Here is a 16,617-nt window from a genome sequence, read left to right on the forward strand (position 1 = left end):
CTCTGCCCTTTGCCTGTCTCACTGCAGGTATACACCTGGAGACTTTTATTTTCTCATTAAGAGCTGATATATAGAGGTATCACTCAGGACCTTTATGTAGGTGTCAAGTGTAGCTAATGGAACAGGCTAGACTTCTGTGGGGTATGTTTTGAAACTGACCTTATTTTAACTTTGAAGACCTTATAAAGACTTTTATTGATCAGTTTAACTCTTTACTACATGAAGCAACCTGTTGCCCAGACCCTGTTGGCTGGATAATCTGATTTGATCTGTATGCCTGTCTTAGTGCTAGATGACATCTGTTTTACTGCTGCACACCACAGGGCAGGCATTGGCAGATGATATCCCACTGAGGTAAGTTACCTTGTTAGTCATTCCGTTGTACGTGTGTGTATATATTGCCTGTGATGTATAACATTGGCTTGCATTGCACCGCAGTTGCTGGGAACAAAAGTTACTAAACTAACAATATTTAGTGAGTTTTGTACTATATGTAATATTCTTTGTCATTTTAGAGTTACCATAGCTGCTGCTGTTTGCCTGCATGCTACTGTGCTGAATCTGTGCCTTGATTGTGTACATGGATTCCTAGTAGATCCAGCTAATATAATATGTGGGTGGGCTATTGAAATGTTTCTGGCAACTACAAATGTTTGCTAATATTTTTGTGGGTTTACTCTATTGAACGCTGTTGGTATTAACATTCTTTTTTTTTTTTTTGCTAAGACTGTTTGCAATGAAAAGATTGCCCTAGCTGTGTCTTAGTGTTCAATAAATTGAGAAAAAAATCCACTCTTCTGCATCATTATATTACCACTAATTGTGTCAACCTTTATTTGGTTTACCACCTAACTAATCTTTTGAGTCAGGTGAGATTGTAAACTGCTGTTTCCAATTTTAAGAATGGACTTTGAAACATACTTTAAATTGTCCTCATAGTGCTCAGAACAATGTAAATAATGACAATTCCATGTAGTGAACCAAACAGAATCCATCTGCAGAGGAAGACCATGCCATATGAAAGCTGCAGAACAAGTAAAAAATGTATCGTGACATTATTTGCTTATTTTTTTTATTGATAGTCCAGGATATTTTTACAGTAAGGTTTTTATTGTATTCTTGATTTTTGAGATACACTGCTTGTAGTATTTTAAAATCTATTTAGTAAATCTATTTAAGCAATTACCTCAGGTGATTTTCAACTCTCTAGATTGTTTTTTTTTTGCAGCCCTTGATTGGATTATTTATTTATTTTTGCATTGAGAGTTTAATGCCGAACAAGACCTCTGTCTTAAAGGTAGTTTTCTTAATGCTGACAGTGTTTAGTGCCTTATTTTTGTTGCCTTCATTCTGCTTCACGCCTCTGTGCATGAGGCCACATTCAATTAATATAACACAGTAAGAAATGAGCATATACAAAGGTAATCCAACAGAAATAACATACGTTGGTGGTTTCAATTAAAACAAATCATATAAAACACATTGATTGCAATACATTTTTATCAGTCTATCAAGTGACATAGCAACACTAAAACATATTGATTCAATTTCCAGGGTCTTCACTCAAAGGTGCAAATGCGACAAAATGTCTCCTTTGTTTTAAAAACGTGGTGAGAAGATTAACCTACACAGCAGCTCTAGGTTCAGGTACGCTGACCTTGCCAATATGTGTGCTTAACAAATTCAAACTAAACCGAGTGCGTCCAGCCGTGCCCAATACGTCTCTGTGCCTGTCAGCCTCTGGGACAGAAAGTGGAGGTCAAAGCCAAATAGATTACGCATCTTGGCAGAAAATGTAATGATAGATGCAGTGAGTATTTAACTTTGCTCACCCTGCCTTGTGAGACTTTGAATATTACAACCTTGCTTTTCATTTCACATCTGTCTTATATTACAACACAGCGGGTTTGTCCCTGTCTTATATCCCCTCCAGTTTGGAGGGGATATAAGAGAGAACAGAGTAAACATTCTATGATGTCACATATCAAACTAGCTCGTCAGCTAAGCTTTAGGAATGTGTTCGCTCAATCAAAATGCTCGCAGATATCTGTTTTTGATGGAAGTCTCTTCTTCAGTGCCAAGAGATGCACATTTGCTGTGTTCACACTTCACAGAAATGATAAACCACGAGGGGCATGTTTCATCCCTCTGTATTTTGTGTGGCCAGATGTACACTGCTTTGCCCTTGTAGATATCTTGAACTGATTATGTACAACAGTGAGTCGTCTGCAAGTTTCCAATACAGCAACTCTCAAACATACATTTACAAATATTTAATATTTATTGTGCAAATTAGAATAGAATAAGTATAATTGGGTTAAATGTGCTCAAATGTCCCATTTATGGGACAGGTATACAATTACACATTTGAGGTACTTCGGATTTTTGAATGTACAAAATTGTTACTACATAACTGAGGTAGCCCCTGCAGCTCAATACTGAACTACATGTTAGCTGCGTATCTGTGCATTTTTTTATTTCACATGAAAAATAACTATCCCTTAAAATCATGAATTACCATACATTTTTATTTTAATATATTATCTTATGTGCTACAAGGAACCTTAGATGAGTTTGTGATGGAATAGTTTCCCCATAGCTGGTATTTTGGCTGAGTGCCCAGCACTAATCTTTACTGGGAAAAAGTATTGAGCTCACCAAGCATACAATGTTTTGTTGTAACTGCTTAACTTACCATGCTTTGTCAGCTGTGAATATTTTATTGGTTGTTATGGTTTGGTGGGACGATGGGAATAGTATCTGTTTGGTTAGGCGTCATTTTACAGGTCCTACAATTTCTTAATGACGGCCTGAAGACAGTTCCAGGAAAGTATTGTTTCTAGGGAAAATAAAGTCGCTAGTCAGAAAGCACACAGGGTAAATACCCGCTTTAAGGAGTTTATAAGTTAATGATTTCCATTGGAATTTTCCTGAAACAACTGCTTTAAAGACTCTCTCTGATATGCTACAATCAATTTGAATGAATGTTGAATGAATGATTGAAAGTCAGAATGCTACACCCATTTTCCTACACATCCTTTCCTGGAACATTTTTAAGAAATGATTGTTATGTAACAATATCCTTATTATTAGGAAACTACAGCACCTGGGAAATAAAGTGATAGCATTTTTTTGTGTTTTGCTGGGATAGCAGCAGATGCCAAAGAATGTATATGTATGATGCATGTTACTTCCCTGACATGCTTTGTTGAAAAAAAAAAAGAATTGGGAAGGAGTTTCATGGCATGAAAAAGCCATCAAATTATATCTCACCTAATGGATCATAACTTATATCTACCAAATCGAAGAGTGGACATTAATTCTCTGTCCATTAATAACATCTGTTAGATTATTGCTAGAGTGTTGGCTTTTTAAATGTTTGGCATCACAGCATAATTAACTTAACCTTTGGCTCCCTCTCTCCACTGCCCCATCCCTTCACTATTCTTCATCATCACCATCTTCCCTCTCACTGCTGCCAGAGTCTGCTTTGCCTTTGGCTGTGTCGGACACATCCAGTTCTCTGTCTTAGCCTTTTATGGGACACAAATGACCACCTCGATGTAGACAACGGTAATTTATTGTTTTTATGCTTCTGCCCTGTCTAACCTTTTGCCGTTTTTGTTTTAATCAATGACTCCTCCTGAGTCTTCATTATTGTCAAAGGGTATTTCATGCAACATATGAATTGCAATGACGACCTTTAGTCCCTTATAGTTCTGCCCACTTCCCATTTAAATGATCATGTTTTTTTTCCACAGCACACTGCTGTAACACTCACACCGTATTTTCAAATCATTATTCTCACCGTGGTTTGGGGAAATATTTCTCGTTTCCCTTGTAGTGTCCAATTGAAAATAGACTAATGTCACTACTTAACCTTTTGGTAAATCATTTTGGCTAAACATATGAGTATCTACATTCTATACGAATATCCAGCTCGTGCCGGCGGGTAAGATCTGATAATGGTCCAATGAGAAGAGGGAGGAACAGAAAGAGCGCGCTTGGAGACGGGAAGCTGCTCAGTGGTTTGCGTAGTGCGCACCTCCCCTCTCCATAGCGCACAAGAGCTTCCTCTCCCTTTACGGAGCCCGCTTGCAAATCCTACTCTTCGTGCCAGAGCCTGCAGCTGTCTCTGTTGCGTCCTACTACTGCTGCTGTGGGAAGTTGTCGCCCCGCGTGACGAACCGACGGCAGACTATATTCCCCTTGAAGTGTTTGCGCAAACCTGAAGGATATCGTAACTTTAAAAACAGTTCACAACACAGTTGGGAGGGCTGAATGAAAACACCTGACAGCTCGTAACGCCCCAGCTGCGTGGTGACTGAAATCTTTGCAGCTGTGACGGCTATAGGAATGTGGAATACAAGTCTATCTCAGCGGTGAGTGTTGTAATACGTTTGAAATGCCTCTCTCTCTCTTTCTGTGTGTGCACAAGTGTTTGTCGGACTATGCGTAGGCGTTCCGCAAAAAATAAGTTTGGAGCTTAAGAGTCTTTGCACGACTGGTTTTGAATGCAAACGTCATTTAAAATTCAAAACCAAACATTTATAGCATATAGCAACAGGTCACTTATATATTTGGCCCATTATGTTGTGTTTAAGCTAGTACTGTAATACCAAATACAAGCTTAGACATGAAATATTTCCTCATCTGTCCATCCCTCTCATGCAGTAAAAGGACCTGCCTCTGCCCCTGACACCATGACCACGGACCTGAACTTGACCTCCCTGCTGAATGTAACTGACCTTCACAATCACACAAGAGGATGTTCCCTCACCAGGACAGGTTTCCAGTTCTACTACCTGCCCACTGTTTACATCATGGTCTTCATCACAGGGCTGGTGGGCAACAGCCTGGCCATTTGGATGTTCGTGTGCCACATGAGACCCTGGAGCAGCATCTCCGTCTACATGTTTAACCTGGCGCTGGCTGACTTCTGCTATGTGCTCTCTCTGCCCTTTCTCATCTTCTACTACTTCAACAAAACGGACTGGATATTCGGGGATGTTCTGTGCCGACTGCAACGCTTTATATTCCATGTGAATCTTTACGGGAGCATTCTGTTTCTGACCTGCATCAGTGTTCACAGGTACACCGGGGTTGTGCACCCGCTCAAGTCTCTGGGCAGACTGAAGAAGAAAAATGCAGTTATTACCAGTGCGTTGGTGTGGGCGGTGGTTATTATAGCCATCTCCCCCATCCTTTATTATTCCAGGACTGGCTTGAAGCGTAACGCAACCACTTGTTATGACACCACCACTGAGGATGAGTTGCCTGGTTATTTTATCTACAGCATGACTTTGACTGTGTTTGGGTTCTGCATCCCCTTCATTATCATATTTTGTTGCTATGGCATGATTGTCAAAGCGTTGATCTGCAATGATATGAACAACGCGCCCCTGCGGCAGAAATCCATCCACCTGGTTATCATAGTGCTGGCAGTCTTCGCCGTCTCCTACCTGCCTTTCCACGTGATGAAGAACCTCAACATGAGGGCCAGGCTGTACTTCCAGAGTCCTGACATGTGTGATTTTAATAACCGCGTCTACGCCACCTACCAGGTGACGCGGGGGCTGGCCAGCCTCAATAGCTGTGTGGATCCTATTCTTTACTTCCTGGCTGGAGATACCTTCAGGAGGAAGCTGTCGCGGGCCACTAAAAAGCCCTCCAGGAAGGGGGACACTGTCCTTCAGTCCAAAAGCGAGGAGACGGCTCTCAACAGCCTGGCAGAGTATGTGGAGAATGGGGACCGGAGGCTGTGACAGGGCACCACTGTGTGCTTAGTCACAGGTGCGGATCCATGTTGGCTTAAGAAACCATGATGGACTTTGTATTGATTAAATAAATGCACTGTGTGGACTGAAGGCTGTGGGTAAAACGTAATGGTTGATGGCTTATAGACCTGTAGGATAAATACTTCAGTTAACCCTGTGATAACCATCGCAGCCTGTTGTTGTTGATAAGCTGTTGTACTGTATCGTCATGTACATGTGTTGTACTCTAAATGTTAGAGCCATCACTCTTCATTCTTATCGAGTAGCCGAAGTTCCTTACACTTTTGGACAAAATGAACATTATGAGCTGAGGCAAGCTGGGGGAAATAGGTGTCACTACAAGCTGTGATGTCCTGTTCATCAATTTGTTCTGGGGGAAAAAATGGGACTGAGAACGGATTGCACCTCTTCTCGCCACAAGCTTGTGGTTAAGGAGGTGTACCTGCAATGGCTTTTAGAGGGAAAAAGCAAATGCACTGAACCTGAGATTGCTGCATGGATGTGCCGTGCAGACATTGTAATGCACTATGACTGAGGACTCTCTGCTCAGAGGGCTACCTATCACTCCTCATTTCTTTCTCCATCTAGTACGGACTGGGCGAGGAATGTGGTCGATTAGTTTATCATTTTGACGGCTCTTGAGGTTAAGGTCCGCAATGGCTCTGTTACCACAACCTTTCTCTCCTTGCTAACATGTTCCTTACAAAAAAAAGAGAAGATAATACATACAGTGTTTTTATGTATATAATACTACGATGAATGTTTTTTTGGGGCGGTGTGCTGTACAGGTTGTTGTGACGTTCCAGATTTCCAATTTGTGTTGTTAACTGTTTTGTTCCAGTCGGTGTCACTAATCCAGATCTTTAGTGCATGAGCCCACGATCAAATGCCATCAGTGAAACACTAACCGCAGCCGGTTCCAACTATTCTAGTGTTTATTGCTCCATAGGGAATAACTAATGTCTTGTTAATGAGCATAACAAACACTCAATCACCTGCTTTGTGACTCCAACATATTGAAGACTTGTTTTGTATGAGATACCTCAAAGTAAATACTGCACTATGTCCGTGTTTTGACAGATAATCATTTCTCTTTTGCATCTGTTGTAATCACTGTGGAGAAATGATTGTGGAGTGTGTATTTCACCCTGGACTATGTAGGTGTTTGATGTCTGTACTAATACATTTGTTAATCTGTAATGTGGTCAGCTATTGTCAAGAAAGGAAGTGACTCGCCTGTACAGGATATTTGGGGCCACGTGTATCTTTGTCAATAAATTTTTATATTTAAAACATGCCAGACGATGTAATACGACTCGCATAATTCTTTCAATATAGTGGGTCATTTTAAGTCTATGATTTGAAGCATTTATGTCTCCTTTGTGCCAGCTGCATGTGTCCTTAGCTAAATGTTTGCACTGTGACGCTGAGTGAACAAACACTTTTGGTTGTGGAGACGTTCCTGCAGAGATCCGTCCTCTTGTTGTTGCTCCTCCTCTCTCTCCGTGCTCCTGTTGAAATTATTTCCCAACACAGCCAGGAGGAAGCGAGGGGACGAGGGAGGAATAAAGAGTGGCACCTTTTTCTCCTGGCTTATCCTAAGACAGCTTTTGTGCCCGTCACAATGGTGTGGAGTTATTGATGCAGACAGGGGTGAGAGGCTGTCGCCAGGACCCCAGGGCTGCGTGCTGTTGTGGGCACAGGAAACCAACCAACCCTCTTCCTCCAAACAGGGCCCATGAATACAAACGGCTTTTGATTTCCTGGCTCTGAGGTGCAAACTGCATAGCTGGACTTGGCAAACTAGTGTGTGTGTGTGTGTGTGTGTGTGTGTGTGTGTGTGTGTGTGTGAGAGAGTGTGTGTGGGTGAGTGTGCGAGTGTGTCTCTGTGTGAGGGAGCCCAAAGGCAACAGAGAACTTATTTGAGTAGGTGGCTGTTATTGCCATAATATCTGTTTGTTGGTCATTGGTTGAGGTTTCATCATCAAAAGGCACTGTGACATGCACATGGGCATGTTAATATGTATGTATATGGGTATATTTGTAGAATATATATCCTCTGTGCTCCGTGTACACGTGATCAGATGAAAGCAAGTTGAGATTCAGCCAGCACCAGATCTCGAGCCAATGCCAGTGCTTCTGAGTGTCAAATCTTGACTTGCAGAAAGTTGGGATGCTTGCCAGTATCTCCTCCCTCCCTTCTAAGCCACCTTTCACCTCTTTTCTCTCACAACCTTCGTTCTTTATTCTCAATCTAGAATTAGAAAAAAAGCCTTTTCTTCACTGCATTTCACTACCTTCAAGGAAATACTGTTTGAATAAACACTGGGAAGAAACAGAAGGAAGAGTCGAGTGTGAGAGAAACGGCAGCTGTTGAGAACAAAGATTGTGCGTGTTTTTCCCGAGGACGCTGTTGGTGGCAGGGGGGGCCCACGGGGTAATCACAGTCAGGACAGCTAAACTGAAATACTGAGCTTTGTTCCTGGAGATTTGCAATGGGAGCTGGCACACCTACTTTCCTCACAGGGGCACCGGCTGCTTGAGCCAAAAATTAACCACACAAAACCCAAACATGATCAAAATTTCAGCATTTTGGTCTTTGGTGAGCAACCCATAATACAAACAGTCATGGGACAGCATGAGTGGTGTGCTGTCGTTATGCTGCACAGTTAGTGAATCCACTGACACCATTTGACAATGCTACAACGGTCACACAAGGAAATATAAACTTCGATGACTTTGAGTTGTTGCTGCATCATAATGAATCATGCAATGACCTGTAACCTTATCAGGCTTTAGTTTCAGATTTTACATTGAACATAACGCTTGAGGGAGGGAGGCAAAGTGTTTGTACACAATTTGATGCAGTTTTTCAGAAGAAGTCACACAACGAGGTACATCTTTTCCGGCCGTAGCAATAAACACTTCAGGAAAATATTTTGTTCAGTAACTCTTGGTTACAACATGTGCTACTGCTACGCTCTGATGTTAACATGTGTTTACTTGCTCCTATCAGGCATCCACCAGATGTGAAAGGTGAGGGAGTGCATGCAGTTACACACACACACACACACACACACACATACACACATTAATAGTCAAACAGAGTAATGACACAATTTAGCAGATTTGATGAAAGAAGCTTCCAGACACTCAAAACATTATTGCTGCTGAACATGATTGTCAAGGTGTTAAGGTGGGACGACATGTTGTGTTTTAGAGACCATACAGATGAATATGTATCCATGACCATGGATGTGTTTAAACTCAAATCTGTCTTTATATTATATATATAGACAGATATTTTATGAATTTGCAATCATTGGTGGAAAGCAAATAAATACATTTACTCAAGAATGGCAATTTCCGAAGACAGACATGGCTATTATGTTATGAATCAATCTGGCTTAAACAATGCAGTTTTTTTGCATGCAGTACAAATGTAGTAGTATTTATATATAGTGCAGTGTATTATTTTCGCCTATTCAAAAATGGTGTATTTGATTTAATTAATTCATCTTTATTTCTGATTTATTATTTAAAGCAGTGCACACACTGCTGAGCTGCATCTCAAATTAATCTTCAGGTCCCCAGCTTTCAGATGAAAGTGCCTTCATCCTTTCAAGTGTTGATTGTAAAAATAAATATTAGTAGTGAGTATTTTTTAAATGTTTATACTTTTAGTACATTTTGCTGATAATTCTGACAAGTAAAAACAATCACTGTGGGTTTTATAACGTGCCCTGCTCTTGTTTTTTTTCTTCTTTTGTTTGAATCAGTTTGATTCATGTCATTAATTAAATCACGTTTGTTTCCTGTTTTATTTTGTTACTCACCTCTCCTACTGTTTCAGATCACTTCACTTCCTGTTTATGTGTGTTTTCCCGCCAGTTTTAATTGTGTGCCCTGCCCTAATGAGTTTCACGTATCCCTCGTTAGCCCTGCAGTCACCAGACCTCCTGCTCACCTGCTCCAACTTCCCCATTAGTCACTCACTATTTATACCAGTTCCTTTATTCTTTGTCAGTTTGTTGTTGTTGCTGCAAGGACTTTTGGCTTTCCTGGTTTCTGCTAATTGTACCTGCCTGCCTTTTGGACTGTGTCCCCATAAAATGATTTATTAAACTCAATATTTATTAAAGGTACCTTCATTGCGTCCTATCTGTCCTGCTCTCCAAACCGTAGCAGAGTATTTTCACATTGTGATCTTGCTACTTTTACCTAAGGATTCTAAATACCTCTTTTCCCACTGGGTATAACACATGTAAATAAATAAGATTAATTTTAGCATTTAGCTTTGCAATGAGAACATCTAACATTCAATATTAAAAAAGTAGAATTGTAACAAACCCAAGAGCAACTAAATAATTTACAAAACAAAAATAACACAAAAACAAAATGTATGGCAGAAGCGAGTACATTTTTTTTTGATTATTTAAGTTGAATTGGATAATCTTAATAACGACCATCCTTTCTTTTGTGTTTGTAGGTCTGCATCCACAACAATACTGCCAAGATAAAAAAAAACAATATATATATATATATTTATATATATATATATATATATGGCCATGCAGTATGAATGATAACCTGGGGTGTGGCTGCTCTTGACAGAAAAAGCCATTTGAAATGAGATCGTCTTCAGGGCAATATGTTCACTGTCACCTCAGGTGCTGACCCTATTAAATGATGACTTCATGTTCATCATGTTGTCAGACACACTTCACATTGTTTGGGCCGTGAAGCTAAAAATAGACCGTGATCCTGTGAGACTTGTATGGACAAGTAAAAACAAAATGAAACACACACTCATTGCTCTTTCACTTTACAGACAGTGTAAGCATAACAATGAACGAGAGCCATCATCATTATAAACTCTTATGGGTTGCTGTAATGTAATGTTTATGTCTTGGGCTGCTACCAAGAACAATATTAGGCTGGCATTGTAAGATGTGCAAGGATTACATGGGACTGGAAGCCCAAGTGGGAGAGTGTGTGTGTGTGTGTGTGTGTGTGTGTGTGTGTGTGTGTGTGTGTGTGTGAGAGAGAGCAGGGGCTGTCATATTTCGGCTGTCATGAGGTTTATGATCAATATCTCTGCAGCCACTCCCGTCTGGCTTTTTGTTGATTTTCTGCCGCTTCTTGGCGTCATCGTCGATCAACTTGAGTTATTGGCTTACTGGTTGACATCCACAAACCAGGGTCTGTGATTTCATGGGGTTAAAATGATCAAATTAAACAGTTTGACCTGGACTTGAGAGGTAGATGTGCCAACGTCTAAAAGTGGTTGGTGTTGGTCTGATACTTGTATATGCGTTATGTAAAGCTGATGCTGTTTGCAATTTAACACATATCAGAATGTCAGTTTAGCAAACAGAGTGACAAGAGCATCGTCAGAGCGCAGACGAGCTGGCCTGTCTTGATAAAAGTTATAAGATAAGAAGTGAAAGCTCTAAAACGAGCTAAGGTTAAATTACAGGTTGCTCGCTGCTTGAGAGGATAGGGAAGGGACGAGATAAGGCTAGGTGTGAGAACAAGAGGCTGAGAACTACGGCGACGCCGAATGTGCTGTAGGCATATAAAAAAAGCTGCAGGAGAAAGAAAGTACTAAAGAAAAAAGAGTAGAGCTAAAAATAAACAGGCACATGCTGTTCTGTACAGTATACATACAGAATATGCAGGGGGTAGTGAAGGATGCGGGAGGAAGAAAAATGGATCAAGGTCACAATAGTAAATAGAGAGAAATTTGTTGAAGTAAAAACTAAGTACAAACTAATCTTATAGCAGGTTTGGCAGATCACACCAATTACTGCACAGGCTTCTGCAATTTAAGTGAAAGACAAAGGACCATTTATTATGAGGCCAAAAAATTAAATGGTTTCTAGAAATATTTGTAATACCTTCTGAAACAAGATCCCCTCAAATTTAAGTTAGAATAAAATGTATATCAAGGCTGTGGAGACAACAGTAACTAAAAATAAACAATACATTGTTTCTTAGTTTGGAGCTTCTCTCTGCCTGCAGCCCATCTGCAAGTTATGAAAGTACTGTAAAGGGTGAAGATCGAGCTATGCGCGCCACTGAAAGTCCAATGCTTTTATTAGCTGGCAACCCGTCAGTCTGCCCGCTATCCTGCTGCGGGGTGGATGACAAATCTCTGAAGACCAAAGTTTATATAACGGCAGAATACATCCACTGCTCCATACTCACAGTGTGTCAGTGTGTGTTACAGAGAGAGGGAAAAAGCTTGTGTGTACAAAAGTGAAAGGGAACAAGAGCTTTGCAACAAGCGATGTGTAGACATATCTATATATACAGCAGGTGAAAAATGGAAATATTGAACAAACATAACCATATGTCATCTAAGGAAAGGGAAGTGCTGACTTTCGCTTTCGCAGGTTCACTCCACCTCACCACTTTTGGTTTGCTGTCAAGCTGTGTGTGATGGGATAGACATAAGCCTCCGTGGAACCCCTAAACACCATGTACTACAAGCTACATGAAGATTCATTTTTGTTAAAAGCTGACTTATCTCTTGAGTTTTATCAGTTTATGGATCCTTTATTATCTTAAAATGGTAGAGGATCTTAAGAAAACCATTATAGAAGCTTAGTAATTGATTGAATGCCATATGTCTTGGCCAGTACATGACTCTACAGGGCAATCATCAGACTACTGTATGGCCTCTCGAAACATTAAAGCCCCTGAAAACTTGGCCTCAAATATTTCAAACATTTCTCTATTCAAATCAAACATTTACGACTAATAAGCAACAATCTGCCTAAAAATGTATGAAGTTATTATTTATTAAGAGCTCAAAAACGAATCTGCACTGTATGGGTGTGGTTTGATCGTATTTAATTGACAGTGACCAAACAACCAACAACTGTAAAAACTTGATTGGTGCACAGAAGAACATGACATCATCTCTATCCAAATGTAATCTTCACATTCATCTGTGACTGAAAATTGTGTTTTCATGTAGGATTCAAAAGTCAAATCATAGTAACAATCTGATTGGGAAAATACATTTCCGGGGCCTTTAAATTGATTTAGCCAGGATTGTATATATTTAAAGGTCATGAGTCCATTTGCCAAATTTCTAAATGAACTGCTCCAGTTATGTTTTATTTTATTGGCATTTCTAGATAATATTTTTGAGCCAAAAAAGTCAATCTTTAAAAAAATGTGTAATTTGATAATATGTAATTTGTAATGTGTAATTTGAATATGTTACCTCAAGTCAGGTCATTAAATCCCAGTTTTCTAGGAAACAATACAGATAACATGACCTTGCGTTCTCAGTGGCCCTAAAGATTAAGATGTGTACCTTAGTGGTGTAATTTACACGAAAGTGAATCAATACAGGGAAATATGAGTCTGGACTGTTTTTGTAACTTATCTATACTTTTTTTTTTAACTTGAGCCCTATTGTGCCAGTACCATACACAGTGCACTGTTCAGACACTGTACAAAGTCATTTGTGGCACTGCTTGTATTTCATTGACCTGCTCTGTAGAGTGAAACGGAAGCAGAAAAGGTCAGAACTCATATTTACCTATACACTAAGTGATTATTAAACCCTCTCACAGGAGCAGCTGTGCAGTCATAAACAAGTCTAAACATTTTGTAATCATCTTTTTCTTTTTTTGAACATACAGATTGAAATTACTGATGGATGTTTACAACATATGCCATGAACATTTACTTCTGCATGTGGAGTGGAATGTGAGAGAGTTTTGTTAAATAACGTAATTCACATGTATTTGTGCAGATATTCAGTTAAGTTCTATGTAATCATTTGGCACGATAGCAACATGCTGGACAGAGGGTCAGAAACCGCAGCAGCAGTGTGTTGAACCTTTGATGACATTGGACAATAAATACGTATTCATTCTGATACGTCCAGTTCACAGTGGTTTGGGTAAATCATGTGGAATGGTAACCATTTAAAAAAAATAACAATTTTCAACAAAAAAAAATCACTTCCTGTGCAGCTTATCATTCCGTTTGTGGCTGCTGTATGTATCACATAACAGAAATGTGATTCTGAAGGGCCTGACATCGAGCTAAATGCTTTGTTACATACTGGAGAAGTCAACTGCTGGTAGAAAAGTCAAAATGTTGCTATCACTTAGAACTTTAATGCAGACTTATTTTATACATTATGAAACTGATTAAGTATCAAAATATTAGTGGAGGGCTTAAAATTCCTTTACAATCTAATTAACAACTGCAGCTTTGAAAAATCACATGAAAAACCACTGATAGCAAATCTCTTTTAAAGCTGACACATGGTGCTAATTGGCATTTAACTTTGCCTTTGTAACTGTGATTTAGCTACTTCAAAGTTAAGCACTTCAAACGCCTTTTTCTGTGCCTCCATTGTTTTGTCACATTCCCCCTCACCGTACTGAATGTGTGTGTGCTGTAGATTCCACCATAAGCACACTGACACAGTATTCGGATACACTCTCACCTCATGTGTTGTACTTCCTGTTCTGGCATGTGAGTGTTAATGATCCACTGCAGGTAAAGCTGCATTATCAAGAATCAGATACGCCTTGAATGCTTAGCAGGTGGCTCTCCAGTGTTTAGTTATTTAATTGCTGCTCCATTGTTGGTTTTGGTGTGTTTGAAGTGGAAAGTCCAAAGGAAGGTCTGATCGTTTCCAATTAAATCCAAATAAATGGTTCATAACATGAACCAAACATTTTTATTTTCACTGTTTTTATTTTACATTTAACATCAGATTTTTTAAAATGTCTTTTCCCTATGTGAACCGTTGGCTACTGTCTTTTAATTCTACTGAAACACACACAAACATTCACAAATACTGACGACACACACACAGATGCATCCACACACTGCACATGCACACACTCCTCCATTATCCATTAGCAGAAAGCCGTGATCAGCAGAGGAGTGCATTCTCCTCTCAGGAAAATAGCTGACAAGACATTTTGCCCTCTAAAACTGCTGCACCAACACCTACGCACATCTAGAGTGTGAGAGTTAATCAAAGAAAAAAAAAGACAGCTGGACAAAATTAAATTTGTATTTTTCCACTTTGCAAACGTACTACGCGTCACCAATTTCATCTCGGACCGCTCGCTCTCCACCATAAATTCACCTGCCCTTCCCCGACCTCCTCCAGTGATGAGTCGGCTCTCTCTCCAGACGCCTCGTCTTCCCATTTCTCCTTTTCTCTTCCTCTTCAGCCTTGTTGTTTGGGTTCTATTATCCTGTCCTGCTTGGTTGCCTCACCCTATTAATCCTATCAGTTCAGTATGTGTGTGTGTGTGTGTGTGTGTGTGTGTGTGTGTGTGTGTGTGTGTGTGTGTGTGTGTGTGTGTGTGCGTGTGTTTATAGATGACTGCGTAGACTATAAGCGGTGCCTGTGTGTGAGTGTAGACGCTACCGAATGGCTGCGAATGATTAATGGTCCGTGTTAGGCGAGGTGAAAAATGGCAACACACACACACACACACTCACCTTGCACAGGTGTCCTGGTAATATCTTGTCTGTAGGGGTTGTGTCTCTTTCAATGGACTGTGTCAGACCGAGAAGCGGAATGGGGATGTGGTTAAAATGAAGTGGAAGCGATGCTGTGGATCATTGAAGGGGAATGTACTGTAATTGTGAAATTTGCTGCTGACCACAACAGCTTAACTCTCCTGAACACACAAAGTTTGACGGTTTAGAGAAACAGTTAGCCTGTCAACGATTTTGCTCTGCACTGCTTGTAACAGTTTTTCTACCCAACTTTTGATTCCTCTGTTTGGGATTCCCCTCTTGGCTTATGCATGTGTGTGTTTTAATACTTGTGTGAGTGTCTGTAAGCTGATCCGTGTGTCCTGGATTCCCTGCTAAACTTAGCTGACTGACTGTGTTCATGATTGAGTGGTCATCAGCAGGGTTCACTGAGCGGATCGCAGGCGAGTCGAGTCCTCTTTTTCTGGGTCCAGCAGGCCTGAGTACCTGTTGCTGCAGCCTGCTGATCTCACACAACATGAACTTATGGATCAAAAGAATATTGATCCAGCTGCAGACAGCGATGGGTGGCTTTTCAAAATGAAATTAATGGAATAGAACAGAGCAAAGTTAAGCACCTGTGCTTTTCTTATGACAAGTCAAAATGTCTGCTGTGAAAAAGGATTATTGTAAGATAAGTGCAACTCATCATAGACAGAGCTGGAGACGACACAATCAAAGTGTTACTCCATTAATGTTATTCTTTTACTGCGATGATAGCGGTAATGTACTTTTTTTCACACAATCTTCATGATGAAGTACATGTGAAAGGGTTGAGAGCCCCTCGGAAAAAGCTAAGTGGACCCTGAGATGGGATTATTTCATGAAACTACTATTTACAACGTCAATAATGAACTTTTCATGCATAACTTTTAAGCCATCTCGGGGCAGAAGTCCGAAAAGTGCTATGGATAAAACTTAGCTCTCAACGCATTTCCATGACAACTGTGCAAACTATATCTACTGATGAAGACCATGTAACACTGTCAATACTTCCTGATATGGCTGGGAAGTCCTTGAGTTAGGATTGTAAACTAGGATTAGTTAAAATTGTAACTCTTTTATGGTTTACTCACAAACCATTAAAGGCAAAGTTCAACATTTTGGGAAATACACAGATTAGCTTACTTGCTGAGAGTTAGATAAGAAGTTTGACATCGTTTGTCCATTCCGTATGAAGCTGGAGCCAGAAAAAAACTATTTTAGATTAGTATATGAACCTTGAAGACAACACTCCAGGGGGTCACTGCACCCAGCCGATAAATAGTCTGTTACAAAATCCCCTGTAACACTGCATCATTTTTAC

General features: G+C 40.1%; 1 protein-coding gene across 1 annotated transcript; it reads left to right on the plus strand.

The window, feature by feature from the left end:
- Nucleotides 1–4,066: 4,066 nt before the first annotated feature.
- Nucleotides 4,067–7,077, plus strand: p2ry1 (purinergic receptor P2Y1). Its single transcript, XM_068712126.1, has 2 exons — nucleotides 4,067–4,382; nucleotides 4,675–7,077. Exon 2 carries the CDS (start codon nucleotides 4,704–4,706, stop codon nucleotides 5,763–5,765), a length of 1,062 nt encoding a protein of 353 aa, XP_068568227.1. The 5' UTR covers nucleotides 4,067–4,382; nucleotides 4,675–4,703; the 3' UTR covers nucleotides 5,766–7,077.
- The last annotated feature ends 9,540 nt before the right edge of the window (nucleotides 7,078–16,617 follow it).

Source organism: Cebidichthys violaceus, unplaced genomic scaffold (genome assembly GCF_023349555.1).
Source record: "Cebidichthys violaceus isolate CVI_PGR_0920_01 unplaced genomic scaffold, fCebVio1.0.p SCAF_1, whole genome shotgun sequence".
Taxonomy (NCBI): Eukaryota; Metazoa; Chordata; class Actinopteri; order Perciformes; family Stichaeidae; genus Cebidichthys; species Cebidichthys violaceus.